Raw genomic sequence first — 20940 nt, forward strand, 5'->3', positions numbered from 1 at the left:
GGATGTCTGTTTTCTCCTTCCTTATGTGGGTTCTAGAGATTGAATATACAAATGGTTAGGCATTTTGTGGCTGAGCCATGTTGCCTGCCCCCTATGTTGTGGTTTTGACACATTCCCTTTGTAGGTTTTTCTAGAGGATCATGAAAAATATACCCTATAGTCCCCTACTGGCCTACCATAATTTGGGCATTGTCTTAGTTAGAGTTTCCATTGCTGTGAAGAGACACCATGGCCAAAGCAACTCTTATAAAGGGTTTAGTTGGGATTAGCTTACAGTTTCAGAGGTTCAGTCCATTATCAGGCAGGAAGCGTAGCAGTGACCAGGCAGGCATGGCACTGAAGAAGGAGCTGAGAGTTCTACATCTTGTTCTGAAGACAAACAGAAGATTGGCTCCCACATTGCTAGGAGGAGGGTCTTAAAGCCCTACAGTGACACACTTCCTCTAATAAGGCCACACCTCCTAATAGTGCCACTCCCTGGGCCAAGCATACTCAAACCACCACAGGTACATTCATTAGTATGGATGGGTGTAGGGGTGGAACTAGCCCCAGCAGGTGTCTACTTGTAGGTTCTTCTTGGGGCAGGAGAGGGAAGAGCTTCGGAGGCAGGTAAGACTTGGTCTTATGAGATATACGGGATTAAGACTTTGTGAAATATTTAGGGTTGTACAGTAATAAAAAGTTTACTTATCTAAATCTAAGTTACTATGCTACTGTAGCTGACCTACCTTCTGTGTTCCTCTGAGACCAGAAACTGCAGTCTCTGGCACTTAGCACCTCATCCTAAACAGCAGGAGATTAAGTAAAGGATTAATTGCTAGAGCTTTTTCCCTTTTTCCAGATGCCTCCTGCTTGTGGAGCTAGGGGGAGTTTGGAGCAATAAACTTCAGTTAGTGAACCAGGAGAAAAGAACACTCTCAGAAGGGAAAACCTTTACATAAGCAAATAGCATTAACTCACAAAAGTTCACAAACAGATTTATGTGTGTGAATTTATACATTTCAATTCAAACTAGTAAGGGCCAGCCTACATGCATTCTCACAGTTACATATGAAAACTCCCGGAGTGGGGAGACCCTCACTCAAGTCTCAAGTCTCAGGATGACTCGATCCCAATCCCCCAAGAACTCACATAAGACCGTCTTTGCTGTAATCACATGAGGTTTATAGATAGGAACCAGTGCACTGGGGTCAAGACTCATATCACACACAGGGGCAGAGGAGTTCGACCATAAGTAGCTGAGAGAAGAGGTATTTAAAGGAAGAAGCCACAACCCAAGAGGGTAGGGATGGAGTCATTGGAAAATGTCGAGAATACCAGTGAAAAATCACAAGGAGAAGCTTCCTGTCTCACGATTGCTTTTAAGATTGTAATCTAACTATATGGTCAGCTAGTTTCTGGGAGAAGCTTTCTGTTATCTTTACTAGGTCAGGGTCACCTAAGGGCCGTAAGCACTTTTATCTAGTTCTTGGGAGAGCAGGCTCAAGAAATATGACCTTTTATCTACTCACTGGCCGAGAGCAGGGTCTGGAATTTGAGGTATTTAGGGCTTTTTAGGGGTGAGATAGCATTTCTAAACTTCTGACTTCTTGGCTGTATTTTTTATTTTTTCACATACTTACACACACATCCATACTTACCTAGGCATATGGAGCAAGAAGACCAAGCACCAGTGCAGAAAGCACTCACTCATTCTGGATGAAAAATGAGCTCCAATCTTTATTGCATAGAGAAAGAAAAAGCTTCTACCCTTTTAATGCTAAATGAGGTAAACCTGAGTTTGTAAGAAAAAAAAGCTTGTTCCTTTAATACGACTAAGCCTGTGTTATTATTAAGAAAGGACCTGTTCTGTCCCAAGGTAAGGAAAAACCTGCCTACTCCTTCTGCTCTCTGCAGCTACTTCCTTTTTCCTTTTCTCTCTGCATTCTGCACAATGCTCTCTTAGTATTTTTTATGCTACCTCTAGTTTCTAAGTTATTCTGCTCTGCATTCTCCTACTTGCTCTCTACTCCTGTCACAATAATACTCTTACTCCCAATGCCTTCCCTCCCAATGCTATGCCTGTCCTTCTAAGTTCTTCTTGAGTTCAGTTCTGTCTAAAAACTTCTCCTCAGCTCAGTTCCCTCTCACAGCTCAATTCTTCTCAGTTTAGTTCCTCTCAGCTCAGGTCTGACTCTTCTCTTTGTCCTCAACACTTAAACATCTTTCAGAATACACGGTCACATGTTAAAAAGTTCACCCACAAAACCAAATCATAAATTGAAATAGAAGTTTACAGCAGAGAGTGTTTGCATGCTTATCCATTAGGAGTAATTATCTGGCTAAACATCCATCACCTGTCACAGCTCCACAGGTTCACTGAAGGTTTAAAGCCATAACTAAGTTATTAGTGGTTTTGTATAGATAAACCTAGTCAATATTTTAGTACCTATAATAAATCATTAGTTCCCTCTTAATGACCTTTGGTTACTTGCTTTACAACCTCTTGGAATGTGCTCTGAGTAGGAGAAAGTCTGGTTACCATCTAAGAGCAATTTACTGGTGACACATGGGAGACTGACAGAGTTCTCTGAAGTTTTGAACTATCAGAAAAGGACCTAATAGCAATCCCACTATAAAAAAAAAAAGCTTAATTTTTTTGATATAATTTTAGGAATTCTTATGGTATCATCACTAAGACATGTCATCTGTTTGTCTACATAGCATCACTACATCTTCAGAGATCTGCTCCAAAGAGGTGAGCTATTACCTAGTGATTGCTATATAGGTTTAATAATAACAGGAAAAGCATATTAATAGCAGGAATCTTTCCTAAAACGAATTCTCTTACAGCCTTGCCTCATAGGGGTGAATCTGTCACTCCTATAATTGTATAATAATCCGAAGCAGATCATCTCAGGAAGATCACCTGCTAGCATTCAGCTTGTCCCGTTATGGCTCTTGACAATGGACTTCTTAAGTGTTTCATACAACTTTAAAATTCACAGTGCAGATTATGCCCACCCCAAGCACCCTGGAGTACTTGCTTTGCTAAAACTTCTGCTTAAACATGTGCAACCCAGACTGTGAAGATAGCTCAGCAAGTAATTTGTTTCTGCTCAAAATGAGGACCAAGAGTTTGGATCCTTAGAACCCACACAAAAGCCTCTCAAAGGGTACCTGTAATCCCAGCCCTGGTTAGGCAGAGACAGGATTCCTAGAACTTGCTGACCAGCCGGTCTTGAAAGAGAAGCAAGCTCCAGATTCAGTAAGATAGTCTCAAAAATGAAGAATTGAGGAAGACATTTCGCTGTCAGCCTCCAGCCTCCGTGTAAATGCACACACCCACACAAGCACTATATTGCACTCGCACACACACACACACACACACACACACACACACACACACACACACACACAAAAAGGGAAAAACTGTTTCAATAGAATTCTTTTGTTTGAGAACTGAGAGGACACCTCCGGGGGAAAAAGGTCATTATTTCCCCTCTACTGAGAGATACTAAGTTGGCAGAACTATTTAGCCAAATAGCTTTTCATAAATGTGTTAAAAGATCCTTCCCCGAGGATCCGAGTTTCACCCACAATGCCCACATTTGAAAAATGAATAAACAAGGCTCTCACTGAGACCTGAGACTTGCCATGTAGTGGCACTGTAGTGCCATGTGGACTAGGTGGCTAGCAAGTCCTGAAACTCCTCCTGTCTAGTGCTGAGATTACAGGTGGACTTCAGCACAGCTGGCTTGTTAAGTGGACTTTAGGGTCAAGTGTTTTTCATGCTTATTAGACACTTTACCTACCGAGGTCTCTTCAGGCCCTTACCGATTGTTCAGTAGCTTCTTACAAGGCAGCACACGGGCTAAGAATGATGAAAATAAGTGTATAGTGTAGTTCAATCCAGATTTCTACATAGAACTGTGTGTGGTGAAATGATCTGAACTTGAGGTTTTGCTCAGAAGCCAGAGTGGCCTCTGTGAGTGGAATTCTTGTGTAAGGCTTAGCCACAACACTCGCCTGCTTTGGCCTTGGCAGATTATTTTTATACACCACGTATCATGTGACCAACACTTGCTCTGCAGTGTAGTGTATTTTTTTTTTATTGCATTTCTATTTAATGTGGAGGTCATCTGAGAATTGGCATGTAGAGGTCAGAGGACAACTTGTGGAAGCCTGTTTTCTTCTACAATGTAGCTCTGAGGGATCAACACATGCTGTCAGGTTTGGCAGCAAGTGCTTCTAGCTATAGAGCCATCTTGCCAGCCCTGTGATATTTAAACTTCTCATGGTGCTAATGGGGGCTCTGCTGGAATTAGAGGAAAGGGTCACACAAGAGACTGCACAAGACAAGGCTTCACAGATTGAAGCTCAGTTGTCGTCAGTGTACAAGGGGAAAACAGTTAGCTTGTCTGCTTTCAGGAGGTAAAGAAAGCTGTGCTTTTGAGATCATCCGGATGCATGCTACTTAAGATCCAGACAAAGAATTGCCTTTTCTGTGGCTTTAATAACTGCTGAGTGATTGGTTGGTATCTGTGGTCATCCCCCTTGAGTCAGAGGTGATGGTATCTTAGTTACTACTCTGTTGCTGTGAAAAACATTATGATCAAGGCAATTTCCTTAAAGAAGGAGGAGGAGGAAGAAGAGAAGGAGAAAGACAGAGAGAGAGAGAGAGAGAGAGAGAGAGAGAGAGAGAGAGAGAGAGAAAGTTGGGTGCTTACTTTTAGAAGGTGAGTCCATGACACCATGGCAGGGACCAGGTAGGCATGACATTGAAGCAGTAGTTGAAAGTTTTACATTCTAATCTACAGCCAGAAGGGGATGGAGGGGGGCAGCAAGACTGAGTCTGGCTGTGGACTTTTGAATCCTCAAAGCCCACCCCCAGGGACACAACCTCCTCCAACTAGGCCACACCTATGTCCTCCCCAACAGCTCCGATAACTGGAAACTTGTAATCATTCAAACATATGAGCCTATGGAGGCTATCCTCATTCCAACCACAGTAGTAAATACTTCATCTCTTAATAGTCCTTAAACCTAGTGCTCACAATTTGTCATTAACACATTCTGAAAATCATAAATGTATAGGTATATGAGAAACTATACACAGTCATATGCATACTTTGTGTATAAACACGTGTCTCAACTAAGGAGACCATTTGCAGCATAATAAGGAAATGTGGGTTTGGTGAGATCAAAATACATGACAAGAAGAAGTAGAAAACACTTCATTTCTGTACACCCTGGAGAATCAGCATAGCTTATAGGAGGCCTCAAAATCTAGACATGGAAATCTTAGTCGCTTGGCTAGCTTGCTCTGTCTTCCTTCCTTCCTTCCTTCCTTCCTTCCTTTCTTCCCTCCTTCCTTCCTTTCTTCCTTCCTTCCTTCCTTTCTTTTTTCTTTATTTCTTTCTTTCTTCTTCCCTTCCTTTTTCCTTTTTTGTTTCCTTTCTTTCAGTTATTTTACCCTTTAAGGGAAGACCTATGTCCCTGTGTAGATCCCTGGGCTGGTCTAAAACTTGCTATGTAGAACAAGCTGACCTCAAACTCAAAACAAGTCCTCCTGCTTCTGCCACCTAAGTGCTGGGGTCACTGCTGTGCATCGCCACACATTTGGAGCGTGGGTGTGTGCCCCAGGACATGTTCATGAAGCCAGAGGAGGTCAGATGGCCTACTCTAGTACTCTCCACCTTGTTCCCTTGAGATAGGGTCTTTCTCTGAACCTTAACCTCTCCATTTTACCCAGACTCCCTGGATCCATCCGCCCTGATCCAAACTCTGGTCCTCACTGAGCCATCTCCCCAGCTCTGCACACCTATCTCATTATGGAGCCATTTAATGTTCTTTGTGGATAAAAAAATTACAAAGGACAAAGTTGAAATGCTCCAAAAGGAAAGAGAGATTTAAAAAATGCTCAGACAACGGGGTTGGGGATTTAGCTCAGTGGTAGAGCGCTTGCCTAGGAAGCGCAAGGCCCTGGGTTCGGTCCCCAGCTCCGAAAAAAAAGAACCAAAAAAAAAAAAATGCTCAGACAAGATGTTAAATTAGGTTTAGGAGAATAATTACAGGAATGGGGGGCCCCGGAAGAGGGTATCTTCCACAACAAATCAACAGAGCCTGAAGTTCAGACAGTTGAGCAAGATCTACTGGCTAAGATGCCCGCTCTGGTCACAGATGCAGTTCACCAATCAGAAGTGTTCAAGGATGATGGCGCTCAAGGATGGGTCCAGACTCCTCATATGAGTGCAGGGAAAAAGGGAGATCCTGATAGAAGCTGCTTCCATGGCCAAAAACTCAGTCGGGGAGAAAACTGACCATGAAACCTTACCAGCTAAAAATGAATGCATGAAAATATCCCAGCTATCCTTTGTGGCATTGGTCAACTACAGAAGCAGCTTAAATCTCTGAGGCTCACCAAGGGGCAGCATGCTATGTGGAATGGAGTGAGGACCCACTGGATTAACACGGGCTCTTACTCGTGTGTGTGTGTGTGTGTGTGTGTGTGTGTGTGTGTGTGTGTATGCATATACATACACACACTTGGGGTCTACCATTTCAGAAAACATAAAGGGTAAGAAGTGGGTATTAAAAATAGTCGTTGAAATAGTAACCACCACCCAAGGGACAGGTATGCACCAGTACACCTGGTGTCCGTGACCCTGGGCATCCAACACAGGATTTCATGCACGCTAAGGGAGTGTCCTACCAACTGAGTTCTGTTTCAAAGCTTCTTACAAGACTTTACACACCAGGAAGTATACTCTGCAGCATAAAAGACTGAGGGCTTGCTTATTCCAGTACCACATTATGTTAATATCACAATACAGTCTACACAACTGCTTGCTGTCTGCTACTGTTAGAGTCTAAGGGACTCCAAGATAAATTTATTTTATTACATCATTTTAAAAAATGCCTCGGGGTTGGGGATTTAGCTCAGTGATAGAGCGCTTGCCTAGCAAGCGCAAGGCCCTGGGTTCAGTCCCCAGCTCCGAAAAAAGGAAAAAAGAAAAAAAAATTAAAAATGCCTCTATGTTGGTAAGAACTCATATGTCTATTTTTTTTTTTTGCATGACGTGATAAAATGTTTTATCTTCTGAGTACGTGGAATCTTCCTGGGACTGGGGGTAAGCAAGGTGTGTTACTTTACAGAAGGCGCAGCAGCTTCTAACACGCTGAAAGCATCTCCTGGGCAGCCCCTGGGGCCCTGTGTACTCTCCACGGAATGCTCTTCCACTCTAAGTCTATGGTGCTTCTGACACTCCAGACCAGGAGGAATTGCCTTTAAGACTGTATTTTGGGGCTGAAGAGGGTTGCCCAGTGGTTAAGAGCATGCCCTGTCTCCACAGAGAGCCTGCGTTAATTCCCAGCACCCATGTCAGCTGACTCACAACCACTTTGAACTCCAGCTTCAGAGCTGCTGATACCCTTTTCCGTTCTCCTCCAGCGCCGACAGGCAGAATATTGGACATGTCGGTGAGTCTGTAAAGCAATTAGAACCCGTGTGCCCAGTCAATAGGAAAGTAACATGGTGTAGTGAATTCACTATGGAAAGGGCACAGAAGTACCCTGGGTTGTGAGTCATGGTACATTCCATGACCTGGGTTCCACTTGTACAGGTGTGTTTACTTTGTAAAACTTCTTCCGGCATATATGGGCGTTTTGTACTTTTCTATATGTATATTATATATATATTTTTTTCTATATGTATATTCTATATGTATATAATATATGTATATTATACCTCAGATGATGTGTTAATGAGATGGGTGGCTAGGAAGATGGCTCGAGTTGGTGAAGTGCCTGCCTGGAAAGCATGAGAACTTGAGTTTGATTCCCAACCCATACATTATAAAAAGCCAGGTGATGTGTCATGCACCCTTAATCCCAGCACTGGAGTAGCAGAGACAGAAGGACTCCTGGGGATTGCTGGCCAGCCAGACTAGCAAAGCTGGCAAGCTCCATGTTCAGTGACATACTCTGTCTCAAACAAGGAAGGTGGGGTGTAACTGAGGAAGAAGACTCCAGTGTTCTGTTCTGTCCTTCACCTGTATGGGCAGCCCACCATGTCTGCCCGTCTACCCATGGCTAAGTCTACCCGCTTTGCCTCCAGTCCTGCGGGGGCCTTGTCCCTGGCTCCATTGAAGATAAAGCTTCTATCCTGCTCACTAGCCATCCCTTTCTTCCTCGCATCCTGGCACTCTGGCAAGCCTCTCCAGGATTCCCACATTTTTGCTCTGATTGGATCTCCCCTACACAAAAACACACGATCACTTTTCAAAAGTTCAAGATAACTTCAGTTAGTGGAGGATCTCCTTCCTCCTCAGCTTAAAACAAAACCCCTCAGGTAATTTATCTATACCCTTTTAACCCAGTTTTGCTCCAGCGTTCTCTTCAAATCACCTTCAGTCAGGTTCTTGCCTCCTCACGCCACACACACTGATCTCTATCAAGGTCATGAGGTCACCATCACACTTTTCCTTCCAGTGACCACGTCTTCATCTGCCCTGACCTCCTCTCATTTCTGAGACTGTGATAAAACACCCTTTCCATTAAAGGGTGAAAAGGGCAATTAAAAGGAGGAAGGGGTTATTTGGCTTTCGGTTCTAGGTTACAGTCCATCACTAGGGGCCAGTCAAGGCAAGAACTTTAGGTAGCTACTGGCATCAAATCCACAAGGAAGAACACAGAGCAGGAATGCTTGCTGGCTGACTGGCTGACTGGCTGACTGTCTTAGCTCTCAATGTTTCCTCTTTCTTTCTTTTCTTCTTTCTTTCCTTCTTTCTTTCTTTCTTTTCTTTTTTCTTTCTTCCTTTCTTTCCTTTTTCATTTCACTGTGTTGCCCAGCTGGCCTGAAACTTGCTATGTAGTCCAGGCTGGCCTCAAACTCAACAGAGGGTCCCCTGCCCCTGCCTCCTGAGTTCTAGGAGTACAGAAATCTCTCCACTCTTGTATGGCTCAGGACCTCCTGCTCAAGGAATGGTGCCACTGACACTAGATTAGATTGGGTCCAATTAACTGAATCGACTCCCACAGACACACCCACAGCCCGATCCAAGGCCCATAGTCCTTCGCTGACACTCCCATACAGCCCAGAAGACACTCCCCAGAGACCAAATTGATGGGGCTGCCCAATTGCTAAACTGATCAATCCCTTTTCTTTAGTAGGTAATCCAACTGGCCTTCCACTCCATTCCATGCAAACTAGCTTCCTTGATGTTCTGAAATTTGGCCTGGGCGATCCTGCTGCGAGGCTTTAAAAGTCTCTCCTCTTGGCCTAGAATGTTCTTCTTTCATTAACCTCCATGGATTGTCCCTAGCCTGCTTCAGACCTCTACTAGAAAATGATGTTTTCACTGAGGGCCTCCTCAACCACCTTAGAAAATGTGAAACGTCCTCATACAGCTGCACCCTGCTCTCCCAAGGTCTCCACCACGCCCTTCAATTTCTCTCTAGCACTTGGCACTTTTAATAATTAATGGATAATGTGAGTGTGGGAACTTTCACATTTTGATGACTGTTGTATTCCCAGTGTCCATAACAATGTGTGGGACCAGCCAGGTGACTGATCAGGTCTTGCCACAAAGCCTCGTACCGGAGTTCACTCCTGGAATGAACACAGTGGAAGGAGAGCACCTACTCCCCACACAGTCCCCTGACCACCACGCCCAAGCCATCCCATGTGTGTGTCCTGCCATGCCTCCCTCCATGCACAAATGAATAAATGTGTGGCAAGCACCAAGAACTCGGTTCACATGAGTGGAATGAATTGTTTTATTGGTTGTCAGCACATCAAGGTTTATGAAGAATCATAACATGTTCTACCTTTCCAATAAATTCCAACTGAGTGAGAAACATACAGATAGACCTTTGGTTTGGTCAGTGAAGGTGTTTTAAGGCAGGCAAGATGTTAGTCTCTCCATTTTTAAACACCTTATCTGACCTCTCCAACTAAAATTAGAAGCCCCAAAGTTAGCAACTGCTTTTTCTCTCTCTCTCTCTCTCTTAATAAACTTTCCCTAAACCAAGAACAAAAAGAATGAGCAGAAAAATGTTCTTATCTTGCCCAATCACAGGCTCTGGCCTGTTAGTTAAACAATTAATTTTAATTGTTTAAACTTACTTAACCAATTAACTTTAAATGGGCAAGCAAAGTTTGCACAACAAAAGCTGGTGTACATGGGAATTTGCGTATCTTGGGGCAACCACATCTTGGGGTACAGAATTTAGCATTTGAATACCTAAGAGCACTAGGCCCATGGGCAAGATGTTATTCTCTCCATTTTTAAACAGCATATCTGACTTCTCCAACTAAATTAGATGCCCCAAAGTTAACAACTGCTTTGTCTTCTCTTAATAAATGTTCACTAAACTGAGAACAAATAGAATAAGCAGCAAAAACTTATTTAGAACACAGCTCAGGGATGGCCGTACATCAAAATGAGGAGGAAACTTGAGCCTTGGAAGGTGCCACAAGTATAAAGCTCCAGTTGCTTCTGGGGCTTTCCCTTTCCAGAGAAGGGTTAATGAAACAGAGAAGACTCAAAAAGGAAAGAGCAACAGATGTGCTGGCTTACCCATGTGACCTTGAAAGAACACCAAACAAACCAGGTGAAGTGTGATGCTTCTGATTTGATGACCTCATCCTATTGAACAAACTATTTTCGTCCACCCAACATACTTTCTAGAGAAAATTTTAATGCTTGGGAAAATTACCAAAACATTGCAGGCCCTCAGCCCAGTAGCTTGAATGTATTTCTGTGAAAAGCTGCTGCTCCATTTATTACCAAAGCTTTGCGGGAGGCTTGACTCTGAAGAATCTGGCTTCTCTCCTCAGGATATGTGTCTTCGGGAAGGTGTTTCTACACACATCCCACAGGCCAGCAACCCCTCTACTTTCCTCCTGAGAGAAGGGCCAGGAATAATCACAGCTGCCAGCAGCAGATTTCATGACAGTCACCTCTGAGGTAAGGCTGCAAACAAAGACTTAACATTGCGGTGTTGGGTGAGTTTGTGGTGACAATGCCCATGCCCACAGAGGCCAATCTTTAAAAAAAGAGAAGAAGAAGTTGCTCACTTTGAAATAGAAATTCCACTAGGCATGGTGATGCACCCCTTTATTCCCAGCTCTGGGGAGGAGACAGCCTGGCCTACAGAGTTCCAGGACAGTCAGAGCTATATGGGGAAACCTTCCTTGAAACCAAAAAGGGGGGAAAAAAAGACATTCCCATCACCCACTAACTGTTAAAGGGACAAGGGCTACGGTTGAAATGAAGAAGCCTGTTGACAGTCTAACATATCGATGGGAGCCTCATTCAAATTACGCAAGTTAATTTGTACATAAACCCCTCTTCAGGGGCACACACACAGAAAGTCAGCTAAACCAAGTCAAAGGTTCTGCCTATAGTTTCTAGTGCCCCCTGCTGGTTACAGAATAGAATGCATACTGGCCAAATTTGAGCTCTGGGTCTTCAGAGAGGAAGTGATTTCACTGGGGAATGTGTTCCTGTAAATTTACATATTTTAGCATTTGTACATATGTATTTACACACATCCCTGCGTCCCCACAGGGAAAGGCACAATCTACAAAGTGGCAAATAGTGAGCCTGATATTTACATAATGAAATCAAGAAACTTTGATTTAAGAGGTTTAAACACAGAATCTCAGGCATCTTGGGTTAGCACAACGGTTTCCTTTTACTCCCCAGCCTAAGCATTAACAGTGCAGCTTCTACCCCCACCCCCACCAAACTGAACTCCAGTGAATTTGGCTGCTCGGTACAGGATGCTAAGCTTTGGCCATGAAGCTACCTCTCTCCTAAACACATAATAGCAAACTAGTTAAATCACTCTGTTTTTCCCCTTATGGAAAATTCAGTCTACCAATGAAAGCAAAACTAGGAAGGCTCTCGCTAGCAAGACAATTAACTCTGTGATTCCGTTGGCTATCAGCTTGCTATGGAGACTTTCTTACCAGCCACTACACTAACTGTCCTCAACGTACGAGTAATGTCTCACACATTTTACCTGTTTACATTACTTCTGAATTCATAGACAACACTGTAAGGGTAGGACTTTGGTTTAGAAGCTATTTATTTTAAATTAACAATACAAAAGAGGAGGGTTCTTTGCACTAAAGTTCCCCTCCCAAGACTAAGCCAGGGGAATTTGAAACAAAGTCTCTGTAGAGAACCTGACAGGAAGCCTTCAGCCAGAATCCAGAGTCCCTGGCCACATGTCCCCTCCGTCACTTTCCCAAGTAACAGTATTTCTTTTTCTAGCTCTGTGAGGAAGCTAAAGAAAGCCTGTTGGGGAAAGAACTGGAGAACGGCCACATTCACCAGCAACAGCTCACAAGGGGCAGAGGTCTACTTACCCACTGTCCAATTGCAGCCCCTCATCCTGAGGGACACATGGAGTCTTGAGCCCCAGCTGCCTACCCCACATTGCCCCAGTAGGTCCTGGCATTTTCCTGCCACACAGGTAACAATCATCTTGCAGTGAGTCTCATAACTCGGTCCCATAGATGGCTTTGTGACGTAAATATTCTTCTAGACACTGAAGAACATTGTCATCCACCTTTGGATCAAACTTGTTGGCCAAGAGGTGATGGTTCTGAAGTATCCAGTGCAGGTCCCCTGACCCGTAAACACAGATAGCCCGCTGGTGGATTCCTGAGCAAGACGTATAAGGCGCCCCATTCTCAATGTCTCCCTCATGGTCCTGCCACTTGGTTAGTCTTGCAATGGATCTCATGTCTGATAGGTCAAATTTGGGGTGCAAGGGATCTGATCCAGGCATCCATGAGGCACGCTGGAGGGTGGCCCAAAGGTGCTCATCAGGACTGTAAGTGTCTTTTACCCATTCGATCAGTTGCCGGGCTTTTGAGTTACTTAATACATGTTCAATGAAGTCTCGAGAAGCCACCATGTAGGCATTGCCAGTGAACATGGTTATGTTGTTAGGGGGCGGGGTCTTCTCCTTGCTGGTTCTGTATAGTGTGTCGGCCACCTCATAGTGGTATTTCCAACGGAACGTTTTATGTGGAGGTGGTACCTCTGACTCCATGCTGTTCTGCCCATTCAGTAGCTTGAGGGCCTTGACCATCTCGGCATTGGTTTTGATGGGGAAGTCTGTCCCACAGGTGTTCAGGAGGTACTCCCACGGCACGGGGCTCTGGAGCAAGTCTTCCATGCAGTTCAGATCAGCCTGCACTCTGGACCAGGAGGCATAGACCACTGACACCAGCTTATTAGCTATGAAGACATTGGGGAAGCATGACACAATGGCCCTGACTGCCTGCTGAAAAGTTTCTGAAGACTTCTGGTCCACATGGACACAGTATATGTTCTGAGGGGTGTACACAGCTCGCAGCAGCCTTTCAAAGTTCTCAATCTTCTCATGAATCACCATGGAGTACGCAATGGGGAAGTTGGCCTCTTCTTTGCTCAGTGGGACCTGTATAAACTTCCTCTGGGTCTTGAAGTGCTCACAGTCTGCCGTCATGCTAAGGTAGTCAGCCTCTGTGAAGGACTGCCGCTTCCTCTTAAGTTCCAGGTTATTCAGCAGAGCCTGGGTCACCGCTTTCTGTTCCCCTCGGATGACCCCTGAACAGTTGATGGAACTCTTTGCTGGCAGCTCCAGGGTCTTGTACAGGAGGTCCCTGCAGTACTGGCTTTGAAATTCCTTTGAGTCCAGATCCATGACATCGAAATCACACTTCAATCTGAGGGACAGTTTCAGGGCAATGATAGCCAGCAGCATGTAGCAGCCCAGGGTCCACCCATGATAGTGCCAACAGAACCTCCTCCATGAAACCATCTTCACAGGTGGGAACCATCAAGCCTCGCCCAGCAGAGGAGTGGGTGGGCTCTCTAAACAGAACAAAGAGTCTCTGGTTATAAACCAACTAAACATAGTCCCAGGAATGTCAAAGTTCAACTCCAAACTTCTGACGGCAAAAGAGATCTCTTCTCCTGAGAAATAGCTTGGTGAAAACCAGGCAAGGAGCCCATCCACCAGGCTTACCGGGGGAGACTTAAAACTGCCCTACAAAGCAGGCAGCCCAGACTGCCACGGGGACCAGTTCCACCTTTATCTCTGGACAGAGGGAAGCATGGGGCTGGGCTCTCCGCGTTAAAGGTGCATTAGCTGGTGGAAGTACACACCCCTCATCCCCTCCCCAGCCCTTGCTGCCCTAGAATGAACTGTTATCCAGGTCTGGAAACAAACGACCTAAAATCGACTCTGCCATCAGTTCCAGACTCAAGCCCCTTTAAGAGGAAGCAACATTTCTTGCTTCCGTTTGTAAATCTCTACCTTAAGATTCTTCACATCCCATATCATTCAAAACTCAGATCCTGTCTCTGGCTAACCTTTCATTTTAAAATATCCTTAAAGAAACACTAAATAGCTGGACATGGTAGCTCACACCTCCTAGCACTCAGGAGGCAGAGGCAGGCAGACTTCTGAGTTTGAAGCCAACCTATCTTCATAGTGAGTTTCAGGCTAGCCTGGGCTAGATAGAGAGACCCTTGAGTTTCAGGCTAGCCTGGGCTACATAGAGAGACCTTGTCTCAAACCTATCTTCATAGTGAGTTTCAGGCTAGCCTGGGCTACATAGAGAGACCCTGTCTCAAACCTATCTTCATAGTGAGTTTCAGGCTAGCCTGGGCTACATAGAGAGACCCTGTCTCAAACCTATCTTCATAGTGAGTTTCAGGCTAGCCTGGGCTACATAGAGAGACCCTGTCTCAAAGAAACCAGAAATTAAAAATGATGATGATGATGATGATGATGATGATGATGATAGAAAATAAAATATAAAGCAATTCGGTATTGTCTGAAAATTAACAGCAGTCAAATGCTATCTCTAATTCAAACTCTATCTCTACACAGAGGGGAGCCTGGTTGTACACACAGGTTATTTATTAGCCTGTGGACTAGGGTCATTTCTGTACACCGTAAAACTCACAACCGACTAGTCATCACTAGGCTCTTTTTATGACAGATAAACAGAAGCTGAGCTCTACTCAAATATCACTCATGTTAGAAGACTGGAGACTTCTCTCCGTTCTGCCTTCCCGAGTCTTTATGTCTATGAGGGAGCCTGGTGCTTATTCCACAAACCTACTTTTTAAATACAACGCAAGGTCTGAATACCACCAAAGAAACCAGACTTAGAGGGGAAGACAATCCACCACCACCACCACCACCACCACCACCACCACCACCACCACCACCCTCCTAAAAAATAAATTAAAAGTATAACACACCTTCAGCAGGTTCTTTTCCTCTGATCCATCTCTTTGGGAACATAAAATTATATCCTTTTCAGTAGTAACTCTTGGGAATAAGATTTAAGAAGGAAAATGAAGAAAGCTCTCACCTTTGATACCTTCTTGGCTGCTTAGGGGAGTTCTCTCCAACGTTGTGAGTCTGTGGAGTGAAGGTTAGTTTGGTTCTACGAGGTACAAATTAACACTTTGCCTTCTTACCTCCCAGACTCCAAGGAGCTCAACGCTCCTGTTAGACCTATGCAAAGGAGAGAGCAGCAGGTGGCTCTGTCACTCACCTTTTGACTTCCTGTTCTCAGAAAAGGGAGTGAACTAGGCAAACCATTCAGGACTGTGTTCTCAAGCACTAGTCATACTGGGAGGTGAAGGAGACGGGGCAGTGCTGGCCACCTCTGAGAAAGCAATAAAGCATTTCGATCAGAAGGGCCCAGTTTCTGCCTGTGCTCTCCTGCCCTGACACTATTCACTAGAAACTCAGTGTTCATGCAAGTCTTTTCCTCTCCCACCCAATACACAGCTATCATAGATGGACCTTGTCTCCTTTAGTTTGGGAGTAAAAATGTCACTCCTTGTACTCCTGGGACATCTCAAGAGGCAGAGATAGCATAAATACCATAGGATTTTTTTTTCTTATTTCTCTCTCTCCTTCTCCATCTCCCCCACTACACACACACACACACACACACACACACACACACACACACACACACTCCCTTGTTTTCAAGTAATATGACCCTACACATGTAAGACCTGAAACGCCACTAGAAGACTTAGATCTAGTAAACACCCTGTACAAAGGAGGAAGATACAAAATCAACAACTCACTGTAAAAAAAAAAAAAAGTCAGGAAGCCAGTACCAATCATAACAGCCTCAAAACCGAACAAATCCAACAAGGACTAAAGCTTAGTTAACCAAAGACATTAACAATCCGGAGGATGAAAAGAAAGAGTTGGCCGGGCATGGTGGTGATGGAGCCGTTAATCTCATCACTCAAGGGGCAGAGGCTGGTGGATTTCTATGAGTTCAAGGCCAGCCTGGTCTACAGAGTGAGTTCCAGGTACCCAAGGCTACGTAGTGAGTCCTTGCATCAAAAAGACAAATGAAAAGAAAGTATTAGGCGCTAAATGTATGCTAGGTTTCCAGCACCAATGTATGTACAGTAAAGAAACTGCTGATGTGACAGCTCCATGGTATGGGTGAGGGAAAGGTTTTTTGAGACAGAGAGGAAGAGGGGGAGGAGGAGGGAGAGAAGGGGAGAGAGAAAGAGAGAGGGGGGAAGAATGGACATGACCCTGAGAGAGAAAATATCCAGATACATCTGGAAGAGTTCTAAGAAGAAACTAACAAGTTGGACCTGGCCAGGGCTGGACAAGGGTGACGGGAGGGGCAGAGGGAAAAGCTTTGTCCCTTATAAAGAGGATGGAAGCCTGGGGAAGTGACAAGAGCTAGTCTGAAATGTCTAACAATTAGGGACTGAGGAACCCTGGAGGCCAGCATAGACATTGGTATGCAGCCACAGATAAATGTCAATGGCGTCATATGCCCCTTCTGCCAGAGGCAAGGAAAATGGCTCCTTTTGGCAGATTGGAACTTGCTTCTTAAGCCCCTGAGGAATGCTGGCTTTTATCTAGAAATTTTCCTGTAGTCCAGCTTGAGCTCATTTCTAGACATATGGACAGCCTGACGTATAAGCACACACTGTCTGGGACCAAACATTAAAGAAAGACACTTGAAGATACAAAGGCTTCACATGTTTGGCAGAATATTGAGAAAACTTCCATTTAGAAAAGTGACTTACAAATTCTTTGTAATCTTCATCTAAATCTGAATGGAATTCTAAAGAGAAATGTGGAGGAGGGACCTCTAAAATTTATGTGGAAACACAAACGGCCAAAAGAATCCCAAAGTGAGGAATAAAACCGCAGGCACTAGAAATAGCAGAATACCTGACTTCAAAGTATACTGCAGAGACATTGTCATGAAAACAGCGTGCTCCTAGTGTGAAACAGACAGCAGTACAAGGGAAAGAAGATTTACAATAAGTCTACACTAAGCTCCGTGTGAAAGGCAGGTCTTTAATTACAGAACATGGGAAGCAGAGGCAGGTGGGCCAGCTCGCTCTACAAAGCAAGTTTCAGTACAACCAGGACTACATAGAGAGACCCTGCCTCAAAACAAAATGAACCAAAACAAAACAGAAATCTACAAGGAAACTGTCATCGGATTCTTGATATAGAATGGCCAAAAGTCTGCATTAAAGAAAGACAGCCTCATTCACGAGCGGTGCTGGGAAAAATGGGAAGCTGAAACTAGATCATTATCTCCCATCTCCCAGAACAGAAGCCAACTTAAAACAGGTAAGAAGCCTTCATGGAAGATCTGAAACTTTGAACCGTCTAGAGGAAGGGCAAGATTTTAGAAATAAGATCAAAAAATTGACTGACAGGTTTAAAAACTTCTGCATAGGGGCTGGAACGGTAGCTCAGTGACTAAGAGCATTTGCTACTCCTTGAAGAGGACCAGAGTTTTGTTTGGTTCCCAGTGCCCACAGCTGCCTGTAACACCCTCTCCCGAGAATCCAGCGCCCTCTTCTGGCCTCCATGGTAACCTGCACTCACATGGCTTATACTCATACAGACACATAACAAAAAACAAATCTTTAAAAAGAAATTCAACAGTAAATAATTTAATCAACAAGTGGGCAAAGAACTTAACAATTTTCCAATTAAGGAATACAAATAGCCAATAAACACACGAGAAAATGTACCCATTCGTTAACCATCCATGAAATGCAAATCACCGAGATTCAATCTTACTCCAGTTGGCATAACCAGAATAAGAAAACCCAGAATATGTTGGCAGGGTTGGTGAACCCTTGTACATTGATATCGAGAATGTAAATTAGTCCAGCCACGATGGAAATCACTATGCAGATTCCTCAAAAGAAAAAAATAAAAGTGGAACTATATGACCCAGCTATACCATTTCTTAGTATATACCTGGAGGTACCAAAGTCAGCTTACCATGGAGACACTTGCAGACTCATGTTTATTGTATCACAACTTACAACAGCCAAGTTAAGGAATCCACCTAGATGCCCATCAATAGATGAACAGAAAAGGCGGGCTCATAAAGGCAGGTACAGCCTGTAAACTCTGTCATGGGGAGGGCACCCGGAATGGGGGTTTATGGAAGTAACAAGGGGCTATTAAGGATATGGAAGGACAAAGCAAATACGGGGGGAAACACAAGGTAATATAATCAAATGAGTATAATCAAAGCACTTTACGTACATGAAATGACATAATGAGACTCTTTACTTTGCACAGTGTACACTAATTTGAAAACTTATTTGCCCAAAATCAAGAGTCCCTTATGTCTGCTTATGGTGGCTATAGAAACCGGCGGGTCACAGAAATACCCACAGCTATCCAGGGGGTAAGTCTCATTTGAAGCTGCGTGTGGCTTATAGTCTAAAGAATAAATTGCGCTAGGGGATATTGGTCTTCACTGAAAACCTCTGATGTGGCTTTTACAATGAAGTGTGGGCAATGTCTTCAAAGCTGCTGGCATTTCCTCAACCCCATATGTCTCTAACAAAGGGCAGTTTCCCCTGACAAATGTCTGAATAAAAACAATTGAATATGTGGGACTTATCTAGGAGGTTGGGCACACAGATCTGTGGCAAACGTGAAGTTCTGGGTCTAATCACCAGCACCCCAAACCCAAAGGAACTAGGTAATAACTGTTATGGGGATGACATTCAGGCAGGAGCCATTGGAAGTAGCTATTACTCTACCACTCCTTGGCTGGAGAAATCAAGAAATGGAGAATAGCGAAAATTGAAGTTTGCGTAGAGAGCCCCTAGAGGCTTAAACTTGGAGCTCCGAGGAAGGGAGCACTGCTCAACTAGAGCTAAGGTCTCTAAGCTCGGCTGCCCGAGGCTGAGATCCAGACCTCTTAGAGGTGGCAGGGGTCATTCCTGTAAACTGGTCCTAGTTCAGGTACAAAAATAAAATGAACGTCTTTCGAGAGGTCAGCAGGCGTTGACAAGGTGATGCTCAAGCCGGAAGTAGAAAAAGAACCGGAAGTCTCGCCTTCAGCCTAGCTATCTCATACTAGCGTCCTCTACTGGTAGAGCTTAGCAAGGATACGTCTGGCAAGCCAGACTGGTTTTCAGTCCTGTTGCCAGTGTCACAGACTGGGGAGGCCGTCTGGTCTGGAGACTGTAAATGTATCATTTCTGCTATGCTCAGTGCAGGAACTGATTTTTTTCTTGTCTTCCCAGCACTTTCTGATCAGAGATGGAAACCCACCCAAAGCAATTGGAGATGTGTAGATTTCTCAGCACCCATTCTGTCATTGGCCCAGCTTCATGGGTTTTGTCTTCTGCTAGCTTCCGGGGTTTATCCTCGTGACTTTTCATTGTTGGCTTATAAAGATGTCTGGGGCAAAAATATTAAAACATAAACACCTGGCTCCAAAAACCCAAGCCTATAAAATCCCTCCAGTATCTCTTTAGATGGCTTTTCTCGGCTAGTCAGTCTCTTCTAGTTGCTTTTCTCCCAAAAAAACAAAAAACAAAACAAAACAAAAAAACAAAACAAAAAAAACTGCACCGTGCAGTCAATAAAGAGAATATATTTTGAATATTTTATTCTGAATATAACCCAAGTAGCCACTCTTACTTGTGAAGTATATGTGAAAATCATGTTAGCCAGTTATGGAAATATTTTGTGGAGATAGTCTGCGTGTTAGTGATACCACATGCACAGTAGTGAAAAGTAAACCTAGGGCTTGGCTGAACAAGCTGGGTCTGGAACCTGGTTCTGACGGTTTTTGCCTGGAGCAAATGCTTCTATCAGTCTGGGACCTGGTGACATCTGCACCACGGGTACCAGCATTAACACCTGTCTTACAGGCTTTTTGTAATAACTATTTTTTTTTTAAGATTTTTTTCTTGGACTGGAGAGATGGCTCAGCGGTTAAGAGCACTGACTGCTCTTCCATAGGTCCTGAGTTCAATTCCCAGCAACCACATGGTGGCTCACAATCAGGTCTGGTGCCCTCTTCTGGCCTGCAGGCACATACACGCAGGCAGAAAGCTGTATGATGTATATATACATAATAAATAAATAAATGTTTAAAAAAAGATTTTTTTCTTAAAAGTATGCACACGGTTAAATTTATATATATATTTGGGATGTGTACTTGAGTGTAAGTGCCCAAGGAATCCAAAAGAGAGTATCAGAGTCACCCCTGGACCTGGAGTTTTAGGTACTTGTAAGCTTCACGGTGAGAGTGCTGGAGGTGGAACTCAGGGCCTCTGCCAGAGCAGGGTTTGCCTTTAACTGCTGAGCCACCTCTTCAGCACGTAGAGATTTTTTTTTCTTTAAGTATTCAGGTGTATGTCTGTGTGTGGGTATGTGCATGTGAGAGCAAATGCCTTTAGCAGCCTTTAGAGGGCGTGAGATCACCTGGACCTAGAACTACGGGTTGTTCTAAGATGCCTGATGTGGGTGCTGGGAACTGAACTTGGTTGCTCTGTGGAAGAAGCACGTGCTCTTAACCACGGAGCTCTCTCCCCAGCCCCCGCATGTGCTCTTAACCATGGAGCTCTCTCTCCAGCCCCCGTTGTAACAACAACTCTTGAAGAG

At 44.2% G+C, this 20940-nt stretch overlaps 1 protein-coding gene across 2 annotated transcripts; it reads right to left on the reverse strand.

Moving 5' to 3' along the window:
• Positions 1 to 12060: 12060 nt before the first annotated feature.
• Positions 12061 to 19369, reverse strand: Gcnt3 (glucosaminyl (N-acetyl) transferase 3, mucin type). Of its 2 annotated transcripts, XM_006243366.5 has the most exons (3): positions 19241 to 19369; positions 15374 to 15423; positions 12061 to 13859 (listed from the first exon to the last, which is right to left on the reverse strand). In XM_006243366.5, the coding sequence occupies exon 3, from the start codon at positions 13804 to 13806 to the stop codon at positions 12493 to 12495; it is 1314 nt and encodes a 437-aa protein (XP_006243428.1). In that variant the 5' UTR covers positions 13807 to 13859; positions 15374 to 15423; positions 19241 to 19369; the 3' UTR covers positions 12061 to 12492. The 2 variants fall into 2 exon arrangements, with proteins under 2 accessions (XP_006243428.1, NP_775434.1); NM_173312.2 differs by lacking the exon at positions 19241 to 19369 and having other exon boundaries at positions 15374 to 15537.
• Positions 19370 to 20940: the final 1571 nt, after the last annotated feature.

The sequence above is a fragment of the Rattus norvegicus genome, chromosome 8 (assembly GCF_036323735.1).
Source record: "Rattus norvegicus strain BN/NHsdMcwi chromosome 8, GRCr8, whole genome shotgun sequence".
Classification (NCBI taxonomy): Eukaryota; Metazoa; Chordata; class Mammalia; order Rodentia; family Muridae; genus Rattus; species Rattus norvegicus.

Coding starts and splice junctions, on each gene's coding strand:
- Gcnt3 (XM_006243366.5), bottom strand. CDS start 13,806: ATGGTTTCATGGAGGAGGTTCTGTTGGCACTATCATGGGTGGACCCTG.